This window comes from Martes martes, assembly GCF_963455335.1.
Source record: "Martes martes genome assembly, chromosome: 17".
NCBI classification, from domain to species: domain Eukaryota; kingdom Metazoa; phylum Chordata; class Mammalia; order Carnivora; family Mustelidae; genus Martes; species Martes martes.
The window spans coordinates 12,315,489-12,333,351 of NC_137905.1; the positions used below are offsets into that span (position 1 = coordinate 12,315,489).

The 17,863-nt window shown below is 44.0% G+C and overlaps 1 protein-coding gene across 6 annotated transcripts in view; it reads right to left on the reverse strand.

Annotated features, from left to right (window-relative positions):
- Positions 1–17,365, reverse strand: part of ZNRF1 (zinc and ring finger 1) — a 97,355-nt gene extending 79,990 nt beyond the window's left edge. For 5 of the 6 annotated variants that reach the window (XM_080827728.1, XM_080827732.1, XM_080827731.1 and 2 more), the window contains exon 1: positions 16,314–17,355. In XM_080827728.1, the coding sequence (XP_080683854.1) occupies positions 16,314–16,737 (424 nt within the window). In that variant the 5' untranslated portion in view covers positions 16,738–17,355. Of the gene's footprint in view, positions 1–16,313 lie in introns of all 6 variants that reach the window. The other variant, XM_080827733.1, reaches the window with a different exon arrangement.
- Positions 17,366–17,863: the final 498 nt, after the last annotated feature.

Sequence of the window (17,863 nt, forward strand, 5' to 3'; positions counted from 1 at the left end):
GTCTCTTCAATTAAATCTGATTCCATTACCTCTCTGAGTGTGCAATCTGTTTGCAGCCAGAACTCTAACAGGCCTTTGTACAAATACTTCTAGAGGAGAATGAACATATACATATTCCTAAACTCCTTTTAAAAGTCTTCATTAACTTTTGGGACCCATGGGTGGCTCAGCTGGTTAAGCATCTGCCTTCAGCTCAGATCACAGTCCAAGGGCCCTGGGATGGAGTCCCACGACAGGCTCCTTGCTCAGCGGGGAGTTTGCTTCTCCCTCTGCCTGCTGCTCCCCCTGCTTGTGCGCTTGCTCTCCTTTCTCTCTGACAAATAAATAAAATCTTAAAAAAAAAAAAACTACATTAACCATAGTAGCAATAGAAGAAAATAAAATTATGAGTGAAATTTCATAACATATATGCAGAGATCCCAATTCGCATATTAAATCTAGCAATTTATAAAAAATGTATGTACCACAGCCAAGTAGGGCTTACTTCAAGAATATAAGGATAGTTAAACATTATAAAACCTATTAATGTAATCATTAATAGATGGAGGGAGAAAGACCATCTGAATAAATGCAAGGGAAAAATCTGATCAAAGAGTCAGCTGTGATACTTAACAAATTAAGAATAGAAGGGAATAAAGGAAATTGACCAAAAAGAGACAATGGTTCCAATGCAAGAAGACTCCCTTTAATAAAAGGAAAACAAGGATACCCATGATTACCAACTCACATAAACTTTTTACTGGAGGAACTAGCTCGCTATCTTAAAAGAAAGAGAAGTGACACAGAAGAGGATTAGAAAAGAAGGAACTAAAGAGTGGTTATTTGCAGATGTGATTCTCTTGAATTTTCTCTGTAGACATTTCACATTATAATTATTATATTCCGTCTCTTTCTAAGAGTTCAGCAAATTTGCCAAATATACAAGAAATCTGAAATGATTATAAAAAAATGTAAAGCTACTTACAGTAATAATGCAAAAACAAGGTACCTAGTGATAAATTTAACAAAAGGGATTCAAGATCTTTAAAAATTATAAAGCTTTATCCAAAAACATTAAGTAATAACATGAGGTTATATTTACAGACTACTTACTATCTACCGGGCACGATTTTGAACGGTGTGTTTATGTCTACAAATTTGTTTAATTCATATAGTCCCACATGATAGATGTAATTATTATTAGCCTCACTTTAGAATTAAAGAAATTATGGTGCAAGGAAGGGTAAATCACTTGCCCAAGATTCCAGAACTAAAACTCAGTTACCCTGGGATTCAGACCTAAGGCAGTCTGGCTCCAAGCCTGCAATCTTTTTTTTTTTTTTTTAAGATTTTATTTATTTATTTAACAGACAGAGATCAAAAGTAGGCAGAGAGGCAGGCAGAGAGGGGCAGGGGAAGCAGGCACCCTGCTGAGCAGAGAGCCCGATGCGGGACTTGATCCCAGGGCCCTGAGATCATGACCTAGTAGAAGGCAGAGGTTTAACTCACTGAGCCACCCAGGCGCCCCTCCAAGCCTGCAATCTTAATGGGTATCCTACACTGCCTCTCCCAAGAGAAGGGTGTCCCATTCCTCCCATGAAGGCACCTCCAGCACAGCTGAGTCAAGACTCCAGGAGATAGTCTCATGTCATGTCATATTGAGGCAGATTTGACCTGAACTATGGGCAACAAGCCCCTATTTCAACAGATGGGACCAGAGTACAAACCTTGGGAGCAAAGGTTCATGGTAAGGATACAGACCAACTCTGATGAAAATAGATCTCAGCATTAGATCTATCCACCCTTTCAGACACCGTGTCATTTTTAATATCATGTGGTTTTCCCATTTCTAGGAGCAGGTCAATGTAGGCTCCTCATATTTGAGAAGTTTCATTAACATCTTAAGCTACTTTACAGAGTCACTGGACATTTTTGTCCAATTGAATTGGACATTCAATTATTTATGTCTTCCTAGTAACATCCGAGGATTCTGGGTGACACAAATGCAATATTTCTTTGTGCAAATTTTACACCTTTTATGTAAATCTGAAATTATTTCAAAGCGTTAAAAAATATTTAACAATTCTAGGGGCACCTGGGTGGCTCAGTGGGTTGAGGCCTCTGCCTTCGGCTCGGGTCATGGTCCCAGGGTCCTGGGGTCGAGCCCCGCATCGGGCTCCCTGCTCAGGCGGGGAGCCTGCTTCCCTCTCTCTCTCTGCCTGCCTCTCTGCCTACTTGTGATCTCTGTCTGTCAAATAAATAAATAAATAAAATCTTTTAAAAAAAAATATTTAACAATTCTAAAAAAAAAAATTAACAATTCTATTGTATCTACAAACCCATTTCCATCAGGTTCATAGGTAGACTCAAATTTATAAAGATGGCAACTGAGAAACTCAATGTAATTCCAATAAATACTCTAATGGCTTTTCCCCCATAGAAGTTGACAAAGCTGATTCTGGGAGCAAAAGTGCCAAAAATAGCTAACCGGTTTCTGTTGTTTTTATTGTTGTTGTCTGTAACATACAGAAAGAACTGTTTATTCTGCTGTTTGCAATACAAAGACACAGGGAAACGTTATTGTTTGTACAACATAGTAAGGGAAAAAATTTGAAACTGCCCATTAGGGTCAGTTTGCCAGATGTCCTGTCATTAAGAATACCAGCTATAAACAGAGCAGTTGCTAGTACTCTGTACTTCATTTTGTTTATTCTATCCTGATTACCTTATTTGTCCCCTAGAAAGCTTCACTTAGACAACACAGCTTTGAAAAAGAATAACAAGATGAAAGGATCTGCCCTTCCACACAGCAAGACAAAACTACAGTAATTAAATAAGTGTTAGCACAAGGACAGACAAATTGACCAATGGAACAGAACAAAAAGCCCAGGAACAAATACAGGCCTGGGAGGAAACTTGATATATGACGGAGGCGGCTTTGCAAATCAGTAGGGAAGGACTTCACCATTCTTCACTTGCTACTGGGAGAGCTAGTAGTCATACAGAAAAGAAAAAGATATCCTCACTCTACTCCATTCAAACAATTTAATTTTCCAGGGATTAAGGACTTAAATGTGAAAGGCAAAAGTTAAAAACTTTGAGATGAAAATGTAAGATAATATCTTTATGATCTCGGGCAAAGAAAATCTTTCTTAAGACACAAAATGCATATGGTGTAAGGAAAAACAGTGGAATATTCAATTACACAATTAAGTTAACTGTAACAAATCACAAAAAGAATAAAGAGAGAAGCCACACACTGGGAGAATACATCTGCATTACATATGACAACAAATAATAATTGTCTGGAAACAAAACAAAACAACACAAATTCATACAAACTAGTCAGAAAAGGATAAAAGATCCAACATAAATCTGGGTAAAAGACATGAACAAGCATTTCATAGAAGAAAAACATTTAAAAATATGATATTAATATATTAATTATATGTAAACGCACCTTATCAAATACATAAATAACAAAATCACAGTGGTATTCCATTTCATACCCATCAGAGCTTGCCAAAAATTAAAGTATGATGATAATGAAGTTTTGGCAGGGGCACGGAGGAAGTGAAAATATGCTATTTTGGGGAATGTAAACTGGTACAAGCATATTGGAGAGCCAGTGGGAAATATCTCTCTAAAAGCTGAAGATATATATACCTATGACCCAGCTATTTCACAACTAAGGATGCACCCTAAAAAACACTCTCACTCAAGTATGTAAAGAAACAGAAAAAATTCTCAAAGCAACTGAAAATAACTTTAATACCCATTGTAAAAGAATGGATTGAGAAATGGTGATATTTGTGGTAGACTCAGTCATACAACAGAATACAACAGTGAAAATGAATGTGTCAACATAAGCAATAAGTACTATGATGATGGACTGACAGATCTCAAATTCATTTGGGGATATATATATATATATATCTCCATGTATATATATGGATATAAAAGGATAGAGTCATTATGATAATGTTTATATGAATTAAATGAATATTGTTTTAGCAGAAACCTGCTATGAAAGTATAAATATATGGAGAGGATGATGAACGGGAGAGTCCGGCAGTGATTACCTTTGGGGAGGGAAGAAAAAATATGGGAATGGGGTGGGATTTATGCAATTTCATCTGTAATGGTTTATTTATTTATTTATTAATCTGTTTGGTAGGTAAATACATTATCTCTTTTGAATGCCTACAATAGTTTTTTTGGAAAAGATTCCAAGATGTCAGAGCTCCTATTCAGTCACACTAGCATCTGATCTCCTGAAATGTGCAAGTGAAGCAAAAAATTGAGATAGTATAAAATCCTGCGACTTTTCCATTTTGCAATCATAGGACAGAAACTTTAGAGTTCATCTAATATAAGTAAACAGACAGGAGAAGGAAGGGTCAGGCTCCAGTCTGGATCCTATGACAAGATGTACCCTGAGGACCCTCAAGGAAAAGAAGGTGGGCAAGTAATTCATGCTATTTTATGAAAGTGATCAGGGCGCCTGGGTGGCTCAGTCAGTTAAGTGTCTGATTTCAGCTCAGGTCATGATCCCGGGGTCTTGGGATTGAGCCCCACATCAGGCTTGGGGAGTCTGCTTCTCCCTCTCTCTGTCTCTCTACCTGCTTGTGCTTTCTCTCTCTGTCAAATGAATAAATAATAGTCTTTTTTTTTTTTTAAAGGCAGTGATCACTGCCTTGGAGAAAAATTTTGATAAAGTAAAACATCCATTTGTAATAAAAATCATCAACAAAGTGGGTCTAGAGGGAACACACCTTAACATTATAAAAGTCTTATGTATGAAAACCCCACAGTTAACATCATACTGAATGGGGAAATCTAAGAGCTCTTCCCCTAAGGTCAGGAACAAGACAAGGATGTCCACTTTCACCAGTTTTATCCAACATAGTACTGGAACTCCTAGTCCCAGCAATTAGATAATCAAAGGAAATAAAAGCACTGAAATTGGTAAGGAAGAAGTAAAAGCTCAACTATTTGCAGATGACATCATGCTATATATGGAAAACCCAACAAACTACTAGAACCGATAATTTAGTAAATGGCAGGATACAAAATCAATGTACAGAAATCTGTTGCATTCCTATATATTAATAATGAAGCAGCAGAAAGTGAAATTAAGAAAACAATTTCATTTATAATTGCACCAAAACCAGTAAGGTATCTAGGAATAAATTTAACCAAAGATGTGAAAGACCTGCACTCTGAAAACTGTAAAACACTGATGAAAGAAATTCAAAAGGACGATAAGAAATGGAAAGACATTTCATGCTCACTGGTTGGAAGAACAAATATTGTTAAGATGTCTATAATGCCCAGAGTACCCAAAGTATAGCACACAAAGTAACTACGCATTTAACACAATGCCCGTCAGAATATCAACAGCATTTTTCAACAGAGCTAGTACAAACAATCCTAAAATTTGTATGGAACCATAAAAGACCCCAAATATCCAAAGCAATCTTGAAAACAAAAACAAAAACAAAAACAAAATAACCCTCACAATTCCAGACTTCAAGTTATGGTACAAAGCTGTAGTAATCAAAACAGTATGGTACTGGCATAAAAATAGGCACACACAGGGATACCCGGCTGGCTCAGTCAGAAGACCTGATTCTGAGTTGGAGCCTACTTGGGGTGTATAGATCACTTAAATAAGCAAAACTTAAAAAGAAAAGTTAAAAATGGACTACCCTATAACCCAATAATCACATTACTGGGTATCTACCCCAAAAGTACAAAAACGATAATTCATAAAGGGATACATGCATCCCTATGTTTACTGCAGCATCATCTACAATAGCTAAACAACAAGCAACCCAAGAATCCACCAATAGCTGAACAGATAAAGAAGACGTGGTGTATACATACAATGGAATATTACTCAGCCATAAAAAAGAACGAAAGCTTGCCATTTGCAATGTCATTGATGGAGCTAAACAGTATAATGCTAAATGAAATAACATCAGTCAGAGAAAGACAAATACCACATGATTCCACTCATATGTGGAATTTAAGAAACAAAACAAATGAGGAAAAAAAAAAGAGAGAGAGGCAAACCAAGGAAGACTCTTAACTACAGAAAACAAACTGATGGTTGCCAGAGGGGGGATGGTGGGGAGATGCAGGAAATAGGTGCTGGGAGTTCAGAGTACACTTATCAGTGATGAACACTGGGTTATGTAGAGAACTATTGAATTGTTTATTATATATATTGAATTGTATATATTGTATATATTGCATCTCTGAAACTAATTTAACACTGTATGTTAACTATACTGGAATTAAAATTAAAAACTTAATTAAAAAAAAGTGACCATCACTTTTTCCTTCAGTGTTTTGAACTCCTTAGGCAAAAGATACTTTGTAATTATGACATCAATTAAAAATGTGGAGTCTCCGGGGCGCGTGGGTGGCTCAGTGGGTTAAAGCCTCTGCCTTCGGCTCAGGTCATGATTCTAGGATCCTGAGATCGAGCCCCGCATCGGGCTCTCTGCTCGACAGGGAGCCTGCTTCCCCCTCTCTCTCTGCCTGCCTCTCTGCCTACTTGTGATCCCTCTCTCTCTCTGTCAAATAAATGAATAAAATCTTTAAAAAAAAAAAAAAAGTGGAGTCTCCACTATATAATCCAAGAAAAAGTCCTCTCAGAGTAGAGTTTCCTCTTACTCTTTCCTTGTTTGAAGGCCTGGTCAAAGTCATCTCTGAGGGATGGATCTATAATCCTACAGGCCTGAGAGCTTTCAGGCCCAGAAAACCCCCTCTGAGTCCCTTGTTTGTGCCCTTTTCTCTGTTAGTTATTGCTGGCTCTTAGGCATTAAATGCTGACTTCCTGTTCCCCTTTATTGAGCTCTGGGGCCTTGGAACTGGGAAGAGGCTTTGAAGAAAAGTACAAAGCCAGGAAAACACGGAGTGGAGACAGCCACGACTTTCCAAAGGAAAGCAAATCTTAACACGGTTGTAATAACCTTTCAGACTTTCCTCTCTCTGTAGCTTACATAAGACAGTGGTTCAGACGCGAGGACTGAAGAGCTGTAGGTCACTGAAGTTGGGAACAGTTAAAGCTCTGGTTTGGGCAGGCAGAGGGGTTGAGGACAGCATTTTGGATGCAGACAGCATAATCCTGGCGTGTTCTAAACTCTTAATATCCCTAACATTTCCTTTTCACCATCCTACAGAGGCTGGATGGGTCATATGTTCACTTTGGGTGTCACTGTAAAGGCTTTATTAGGACCTAAAACCTTCAGAGCACAGATGACCTTGTATGAATTGTCTCCTTGCAAAGTAGTCCAACAGTCAGCGCCAAGCGCCAGGCCACCATTTCACACTATGGAAAAAGGAGGCATATTCCTGACTCTTATATTGTCATCATTAGGTCCACAGCCATCCCTTAATCAAGAAATGTGATGCTCCTCCCGTAAGGGGCCTCAGGCCCTCTCAAGGCCTCAGTTTCATGATCCTCTTACATGACAATGGTGTTTTAATGAACTGAGTTTGAATGTTCAACTCCAATCTCATTGGTCATGCTACTGTGGCAATTCGCTGGGCACAGGCCTTCCCCATTCTATTCTGCTGCCCTGCACTTTAAATTCAGGGCTCACTGTCAGCGTGGAAAGCACCAGAGTTCTGATATGGCAGCCTCTGGTTATGTTCCACCCAGGGATTTATCATCCACAACCTACTCAAATCCCTCCCCCAACAGCTACCAAAAATTCCCCTGGTGAGAAATGCTATTATGAGAAGGAGTGGCTGCTTTGTGACTCACTATTTCATTAAAAAGATTTTTTTTTCAAACAAATTTTCAGTAGAAGAATCCAAAGGTTTTCCAAAGCCACAGCAAAAACAGAACAGCTCATAATACTATTTCTCAAAGGCCTGCCACTTCATAGGCGATCCCTATACCCCAAAATACTGGAGATGCTCAGATTCACTATCCTTTTATGTTGCACTCGGCCTCTGGGCTGAGGGAAGAGGTAGGGAACAGACGGATTAAATACAGCCAACAAGGCTGGGCTTGTTCGGCGCGTGTAAACCAGCCCTCATCAGAGGTATGAGACTTGCCATAGTTCCCCAGGGCAGCTGGCTGCAATGGTATGACTACTGCAGCCACATCTGACCAGGACGGAGGAAATATAATAATATATGGTGTACATGGGGTATGTGGTGATGCTTGTTACCGTAGTGAGTGGTGTCATAACAGAGTTTCTCTGAAAAGCTGTCTTAGATAGCATTATATTTTACAAGGCATTAAAAGTGTAAATTATCTAAACAGAATAGAACCATATCACAAAAAGCTAATTTGTATTTATGGTAGGCAAGTACTTCATTGGTTTGGGCTGGAATCCCAAGGACTCCCTCAAATCCTTGTAGGATTCCCAGAGTACTGAGGCAGACATCAGGATAAAAGAATTCTAATGGCTCTCCCTAAGGAAAAGCACCCTGTTAGCAGGAAAAAAAGGGTTACTGGAGAGGAATCAAATGAAAACATCTTCAAAGAGTTGAGAAATATGGGCATAGTGACCAAAATGGCTGGGGTCTAGGGTCTTGACTTCTCCCCGCTCTGCACAGATCATCTGGAAGACTCCAGATGTAAGTTTCTCCCACATGCTAAAAAATCAATTTTGACCTTAAGAGATACTGTACGGCAAAGCTGACCAATTTCAGAACAACTCCTTGTGAAGCAATGGCTTATTTAATCATATTTTTAGAGGGCTAAAGGGTACTACCAAAGAGAAAGCTGGAGCCAAGCTATGACAAACCTAATTCACTAAGATCAAGATGACTACATATTCCTAAATATAAAGTGAGGTTTCTCCAAAAATTAAGGTATCATCCTACAGCCAAAGCCCATATTAAGTCTCTGAGCAGGGAACATTCTTTTAAACCTTTTACTTTCAGGAAAAAAAAAAAAAAAAACCTCAAATATAACACACATTTAATAATTATTCAGGGGAGGTAGGGAGGACACTTCAGTCATCAATGTTGGCTGTCATAAACAAAGCTTTAAAAATCACTTAAAGGGCGCCTAGGTGGCTCAGTTGGTTAAGTGACTGCCTTTAGCTCAGGTCATCATCCCGGAGTCCAGGGATCAGGTCCCACATGGGGATCCCAGCTCCACTGGGAGTCTGCTTCTCCTCTGACCTCCTCTCTCACGCTCTCTCACTCTGTCTGTCTCACTCTCTCTCTCTCTCTCTCAAAGGAATAAATAAAATCTTTAAAAATAAAAATAAAAATCACCAAAAATAGCACTAAGTGTCAACGCTGTGGAGGTCAGAGACATATAAGACCAAGGGGAAAAACCATTCCTCATATTTCCTTATGGGTATTTGTGGCTTGGGATAAATTTTACAGAGACAAGATTACTAAAGTGGTGGATCATGCTTCTAGAAAACCGTGTTCAATGACCAGAAAGAAATGTGGCTCTAGGGATGACAAAGACACCAAAGCCAGAGGTACACACGAAGAGTTTGCAAAAACAGTTTTTCCTTTAGATATTCTCACTGAGAAGATACAGGACCACTTGTATGAGGCTACATGAGGAATTTCTTAACACGCACTGGGCTGCAACCACAAAGAAAAATCACCTGCTCCAGGCCAGAAACAGGGTTTAGGAAAGAATGAAGACTGTCCGTGAAGAGCACATAGCAGCCTCAGAGACGAAACCTTGAATTTGTTTGTTCAACAGAAGAACTGATGGAGAAGGTAAAAATCTCCCCTTAAGCTGCAAGATTCTGACTCTCTCTCAAGGAGTAAGGAAGCAAAATTCTTAGAAAGAACAAAGTAATGTTAATCACCCTTATAATAAAGATATATTCCCCGCACCTCACATAGGTCCTAGGATACTGGAGGCGCTCAGTAACTTGCAGCTGAATAAATGAATGTCTTGGCTCAACAGATCTCCATACACACACTCAAAAGGTCTCAGAGTTTTGGGTCTCCAGGAAAAAGGGAAAAGTAGGTATTTTGTCCATTTAAAGTCTGGATTCATTCGAGGATCTTGTCTAGCTGCTGGCCGGGGACACGTAAAAGAGGATCTAGCTCAGCAAGCCCTTCTGTAGCACAAGTAGCCAAAGGCAGCTGTGCCTTAGGAGAAAAATCAGGGGGAAGGCAAGCACAGAAGGAAAAGGGACACTGCCACAATTACCTTCTGTTCTGAGCAACTTCAATTCTCAGGACCAAGGCAGATGGGCTCAGGCCTATCTCTGGGAGAAAAACGCTTAGTTCCATATAAAAGAAAAACATCACACCATGAACAATGCTCTTGCTGGGTGAATCCAGCCTCTGGAGCGGCTGAAAGGAAGATCTGTATGGATCCTGCTTCGGAGACACTCGATTCGTTTAGTAACACTGAAAATAACACTAATGAGTGCACCGAAAAGCATTCAGAGTTCTTTTTTTGTTTGGGATGAGAATTTTCAGAATCATTTGTTCCAAGTTCAGCTTCTTCGGTGTCTCCTTAGCTCTACTGAATTCTGAGAGTGAGGTCCAGTCATCTGCATTGTTAACAAGCCCCCCAGAGAATACGGGGGCCGTCAAGTTTGAAAACCCCTTGAACCATTCGCAGAAATCAAGAGAGCTCTTGCTTCTGCCTCCTTGTTACAGATCCAAAGAGTGCGCTATAAATTCTTACCATGCCTCCTTTAACTTGGTGTTTATAGGGACCCAGTGAATTCCTCCCTTCCTCTTTACTTCCAGCAGAGGAAGGCTGCACTCTCAGTTCTAACAACTCCAGGGAGATTTCGGGGTAAACAGTCTCATCGGTCCAGAAGCTGCCCCTAGCTGCTGCTTTAAGATTAAACTTGGCTCCTTATCTGCTTCACACTGGAGGGTTGTAACTAGTTTTCAGGTTATTCATTCATACCCAAAACGTACTCCTCAACTACCAAAACCAGGAACCCATGTGTTGCATTCAAGGATAAACCTCTGTCCTTACGAGAAAATAAGATTCAGAAGTGAAAACTGCTGGTTCCATGACAAATGCCTTCTGCACACTAATAATCACTAGGGATGATCTGATACAGATTAGGCCATGACAACGCTTAGAAAAGAAAGAGATGGTAATTCAAACTCCTCCAGCATTCTAAATCCCTGACTGGGATTAGGATTTAGGCTTAGAGCTATCTTTAAGATTCTAGTACTATAGCCTCAGTGACCCACTATCACTAGAAGCACCCTACTTAAGGGTTAGCAGGAGCAAGACTAGTCCGTCTATGCTAGGACCACTTCTCTATGAAGTTTTTTCTAATTTTGGAACTGTCGAAATTGATGTTTCGTTTTATAATCAGATTTACTAGAATGTGTGTGCCCAAGAAGCTTGTGTTGAGTATCACATTTGTACAATACAAAGCAGGTTTCTTTTCTCAAAAGGAACTAGAGTTGCATTTCCTTGGTGCAGAATGGCCTGGCTCAGAGTACTCCTCATGACATATTTGGGGTGTGTCTTTATTTAGTAGCTAAATGCACACATCCCATAAAACAAACACTTTAAGAGCCAAGCCACTGTTTCTTGCAACACCTTTCAAACCCCAATGAGGAAGAGTGAACTGTGACCTTCAAGGAATTATCAGCTTCTCAAGGGAAATTTTTAAGTTTTTATTTTGTAGAAAATAAGCCCTCATATAACAGAGAACTATAAACTCCGCTGTACGGAAAGATTTTCATTAAGAATAGAACTTGGGGCGCCTGGGTGGCTCAGTGGGTTGGGCCGCTGCCTTCGGCTCAGGTCATGATCTCAGGGTCCTGGGATCGAGTCCCGTATCGGGCTCTCTGCTCAGCGGGAAGCCTGCTTCCCTCCCTCTCTCTCTTTGCCTGCCTCTCTGCTTACTTGTGATCTCTCTCTGTCAAATAAATAAATAAATCTTTAAAAAAAAAAAAAAAAGAATAGAACTTTTGCAGGGTAGGAGACCCATCATGCTCTCTGAAGACCACAGAACGCTTTTCCTTCCCCAGAAGCCATGTAAAGGACCACTACCTCTAGCACGCCTGTGGGTGAGGCACAAAGAGGCTTTCTGATCCCTTCCAATGGAGTTGGCAACTCTGTTTAAATTATTTAAGAGGAGACAACTAAATCACTTGAGAACCCTAGAATGGCAGCAAATAGAATCCAGGAGATGTCCTGCTAGCTTGGTCCAAGACTTAGCAAAAGTTACCTTCTATCAGCCCCGCTGATGACTTGGTGACAACAAAGAACAGTTAAGATTTTTTGATCCCAGGACCTGAGCCGAAGGCAGACACTTAACCGACTGAGCCACCCAGATGCCCCAGAAATCCATGTTCTGAGAACCAGATCTCCAGAACATCACCCAGAAGACCATCTGGAGATTAAACACCTTACAGCAAAATTGACATTTTAAAGTGGAAAGGAAGGGACACTAACTCTCATCTTCTAAAACAGCTCTTGATGGCGTTCATTATTATCAACGGCCCGCCAATGTAGGTCAGGTTTCAGCAGAGAGCAGTAGCTTCCATTTTGGGGAAACAGTTCACACAGCTCTCAGTCTCCCTGCCTAGCACCTTCTGCTCAGAGGAAAGAAGGCAGTGAACTGTAGAAGTGCCCCTACAGGAACCCCTCTTTGCTTACATCTGCTATTTGGCTTTTGGAAACACTAGCTCATGAGACCCCCGAGGACTCTGAGAGGTAAGCAGGACAGGCATTACGTCCATGTTCCAGGTGAGAAAACAGCGCCTCTGAGGTTAGATGAGTCACGTGCCCAAGGTCACAAGTCAGGCAGTTATTTGATAGCCCAACCAGCAGATGAGCGCTCTGGCTCGCCAGCCAGCACAATTTCCAGGACACTGGCCAGCTTCCTGGTGTTCTGGAATGGGAGGCAGTGCAGTGTAATGGTTAGGAGCCCAGGTTCTGACACCAGCAGACCTATATTCCGACCCCAGCTCTGCCATCTCTTCACTATCTGACCTTGTGTCTGCTCCTGACCTTGCCCTACATCTCTGTTTCCTCACCTGTAAAATGGGGATGAAACCACCTACCTCACAGTCATAGGGTTGATTAAATGAGAAGATGGACATGAGGCACTCAGATTCATTCCCTCGACAAATATTTGTGACAGGCACGCACGGTGCAAGTGATATAGTAGTGAGCAAGAGGCCCAGTCCTACTCTCATGGAGCTTAAAAATCAGTCAAACTAAATAGAAAAGGCAAACAGATAAAATAAAATACTTATAAAGTGTGTGAAGTGCTGTTAAGGTAACAGGTGAGTGGCTGGAAAGATTCAGAGGAGGGAGGCAAATTTTAAGAGCGGTCTCTAAGGAGGAATTTAAGTCTGAGTCATGAGGGATCAGAAAGAACTACCCAAAAACAGAATGGAAGGGAAAGCATTCCAATTATAGGGACCAGGGCGTGCAAGGTTCACAACCTGGGGAAGCGTAGGAACCGAGAGAAGACAAATGTGATGGCTACGTATCCTCACGGGACCTGGGGAATAACCTTTCCAGGCTGGCTGCCAAAGACTAACACATCTATTTTAAAAATAACAAAGACGAGGCTCAAGAGAGGTGATGTGTCTTCCCCAAGGTCACAGCTACTCTGAGGAGGGCCTGAGACCCTAGTACTTTACCTCCAGACACAACATCAGCTCCCTCCCTCCGAGGAAGCTTCGTGTACCCTGAACTCCCCTGCTTATTTCACTGACAACTGTTGTCGGTGCCCATGAAGAGTTCCAAAAGCACCTTAAAAACACAAGCAATGACATCCCATCAACTTCTAGGCATCTAGTTAATTGTGCACCGAAGTCCTTATCCTTCACTCTTACGACACAGGAGCAAAAACTGCTTGGCCTTACTCAAAGGCTCCAAAATAGAAACATGTTTCTCTTCTTACAGCAATAAACAAGAGAGGAAAGGGATGTCCTGGAAGGAAGGTCCTGTGGCCTGTTCCGGAAAGTGAGACAGAACTACCAGTGCAGCAGACTGGAAATATGAAGGTTCATGGTAAATGAACTGCAAAGGAAAAACTAATTATTTTATTTGAATAAAAGAATGAATCCCCAAACAAGTGGTTGTCAGTCAGGATGGTGTCCCGCTCCTGCGTCAAGAGCATTTGGAAATTTTGTGGAGGCACGTAGTGGGCAGGGCCAGGTGGGCTCAAAATGTTAGAAAAGGACAGTCCTACAAAGAATGTATTACCCAGGGGGCCTGGCTGGCTCAGTCAGTACAGCATGAGCCTCGATCTTGGGGTCGTGAGTTGAAGCCCCACACTGGGTATAAAGATTATTTTTTTAAAAAGTGTGTGTATCCTGTATTCTCATGGTTCTGTGGCTCTTCCTACCCTCACCACAGCTAGATGAAAAAAATTAAACTCAGGTTTCACAGCTGAGGAGTCTGAAATTTTGGAATCCAACTGTAAGCTCATAACTCCATCATGGAACCTGGTACCAGGTGGAATAAGGAAAAAGAAGTTTCTAGTAAGAAACAGTTAAGAAATTTTCAAAACGGGAACTCCTTCCCCAGGTAAGCATCCATAAGATTACATGTGTTTTGCAACACACAAAATTCTGTGATTTTAGAGAACCATCATGCACTGCTTTTCAGTTTAAAATCGGATACTAATGATAGTTCTTTTAAAAAGTTAATCACAGTCATCTCACAAATAGAGCTTCCTTTTTCTGGACCTAATTTTATAAGAAAAAATTTTAATTTCAAGATGTCTAAAAATGATCAAATGTCTAAAAGTGCCCAAAGCAGTCACACCTTACATCTTATTCAGGACAGAGATTGATGTAGATCAAGGAAGCTCGGATGGTATCTAGAGGTCCATTCAAGAATTAAAATACTGGGGCACCTGGATGGCTCAGTGGGTTAAGCCTCTGCCTTCGGCTCAGGTCACGATCTCAGGATCTTGGGATCGAGCCCCATGTTGGGCTCTCTGCTCAGTGGGGAGCCTGCTTTCCCCTCCCTCTGCCTGCCTCTCTGCCTACTTGTGATTTCTCTCTGTGTCAAATAAATAAATAAAATCTTAAAAAAAAAGAATTAAAATACCATTTTAGCAATTCAAAAGCCACTTTCCAGTGTTACTCTAAATTAGTTACTAATTCCCCCTCAAAAATTATTTCACAAATTAAAGTTTACAGAATCGAAACAAAAGCCAGACTATTTCCAGAAATAAGAAAGATTTTAAAAGTCTACCCTATTTCACAATAGCTAGAACAGTGTTCCAATAGATACACCCTCCATAAGGCAATCTTCCGTCTTTCTACACAATATCCAGATTTGCTTAACTCTCCCGAAGAGTCTGAAAATGTTAACTTCTTCACACTGACTTGCCAATTAGCAAATATCAGCCCCACACCCCTTTTGACCAATTTTCTAGCAGCCTAACCTGGCTTCTCAGGTTAGCCGAGCAGACAGACCTGTTTAGCTCCAGAAGTTCTTGCCAGTGCCTTTTCTGCCCTGCCAGTCAGGGCCTGGGAAATCCTCCTCCAGCTTTTTGCTGGCCTGTCACCAGAAGTTCACAAAATGAATTCATCCAGATTTTTTGAATCCCCCTCTTCCCCCCGGTAACGCAACAACAACATCCAGGCAATGAAGTCCCACCTCCCACGACAAAAAGGTAGAGATTACCAGGAAGACCTAGCACTTGGCATGGAGGTGAAGAAAAAAGATGGAGGGATGTGAGAGTCACCCAGCCAAGCCTACTGCATGCATGCAGCACCCGCCACCAGAGCCCTGGTCCTGCAAAGCCTCAGAGGGAGGCTCCCTGGCTAGGCCCTCCATTCGGCAGGCCACACCTGTCTATGGCAGCAGCCTTCCGGCTGCTCCATTTTAAACAATTCAGACAGATCTCCAGCAGGGTGGCAAAATTGGGCACCCCCTTCTCTCAGCAAGAGTGGGAGCCCTAATCCAAACAACACTTGCCCCCAATTTTCTTTCTTTTCACACTCTTTGTTTGGGAGACACCGCTTGGTCAAACCGGATCCCTCTCCCTGTTAACGGTGAGGCAGGCACAATGCTGCAGTGACAGAAAGGAAGCATCGAGGCCGACTTGCTATAAGCCAGACAAGATCTCCTCTCTGAGGACGGTGATGCCGATACATGGGACTTCAATGGGCAGGTTTCACTCTGCTCATCCACAAGTGAACCAACGCCTCAAGTCCTAAAACGCCCGGCTCCGCAGCCTCGCAGGAAGCCTCTTTTCTAAAGGGTAGATAGCCCATTCATCCCCAGGAACCAAAGGGAAGGCGGACAGATCCAGGTCGCGCGCTCCACATCCAAATCTTCGCAAGCGCGCGCGAAGGTTTGGGGCGCCCCGGCGCGCCCTCCCTTGCACTCCACCCTCCGAGGCCTCCACCGCCCGCGGACTCACCACTGTGCGAGCTGAACCACCTGGGTGCGATGTGCAGAGGTAGAGCATCCGCCAGCGAGGCTCGGGAGCCCAGGTACAGCATCCCGTCTCTATGGTGACCGCCGCCGGTCTCCTGGTAACCATTGCCATGGGCATAGGTGGAGTCGGACGCAGACCCTCCGCCGCCGGGCGCCCTCTCCGAGTCGCCGGTCCCCCGGGAGGCGGGGGTGTAGAGGCCAAAGGGCACCCCCCCGGCCGTGCTGGGGTCCATGCCCATGCCCGCCACCGAGCTGACTGAGCGGCTGCGCAGCCCCATGGCCCCGCCGCCCGCCCGGTAGTGCCCAAAGTGGGGCGCCCCTCCCGGCGGGGGCACGGCGCTGTCATCGGTGGAGACCCCCGGAAAGGGGCCCCGGGAGCGGGCCGCCGTGCTCTGCTTGCCCCCCATGCTCGCCCGGGCCCCGGTGGGGCGGGAACCTGGAGGCCGAGACCCTCCCCCACTTCTCAGCAGCGGGGGGAGGGTTGGGCGAGCATAAAGGGGGAGGGAGTCAAAAAGGAGACCGGGAGGAAAAAAAGGAAAAAAAAGAAAAAGAAAAAAGAAAAGAAAACCCGCGGGGCGGAAGAGGCAGGCGGGCGGGGATCCCAAACTAAGAATTTAAAACGATCCAAGCCAAACGCATGTTTCCCCTCAAGGTCCAAAGAAGCGCAGTCCGGCGCGGGCTCGGCGCGCCACAGGCCGCCCCCGGGCTCCCGAAAGCCGGGGGAGCCGCAGGGAAGGAGGGAGGGAGGCGGCGGGCGGGCGCAGGGAGGCGGCGGAGGAGGCCGCCCGCCGGACAGGAGGAGGCGGAGGAGGGCTGGGGGCACCGGGCGCGTCCCCCGCCTCAGGACGCCGCGACCATGGACGCCGGCCCGGACCCCTCCAGGCCTCGGGCGGGCTGCGGCGCTGGGCGGCCAGGCGGAGCTCGGGAAGCCGCGGTCGCGTCGCGTCGCGCTCTCGCTCCAGCCGCCGCCGGCCCCGCCAGCCGCTCCGCCCCGCTCGGTCCCGGGCTGCGCTCGCCGGCGCTCCTCGCCGCCGTGGAGACAATGGAGGGCGGCAGAGCGCAGGCGCGGCCCGCGCCCCCTCCCCTCCCCCCCGCCGGGTTAACCCCTTCGCGGCCCCTGCGGCGCCCGGCCGCTGACGCCCAGGAGGTCCCCACCCACCCACACAGCGCGACCGGCCTGTGACTCGGGTGGCCCGAGCCACGGGGCGTCAGGAATAGAAGCCAGGCGTCTTTTCAAAGCAAGCGCTCTTTAGAGGTCCCGAAAATGGCTAATTATTGAGGGGGAACCACCTATGGGAGGAGGGGCGGCGACGGTTCAAGGGGCTGGGAAGGAAACGCCAAGAAGAATGAAAATTACTCGAGACGCCTACCTGGCTCTGAGGGTCACTGGTCAAGCCTCCCTCCCGGCACAAATTTGCCCCCACAGCACCCTCTGGTGGACGTGCTGTCCATTCTTGCGGAGGTTTCCCAACCAGGAACCCCTAAGATCAGATCAGGAAGCCTAGCATTTGGGGAATTTTTAGCTGTTTGGCA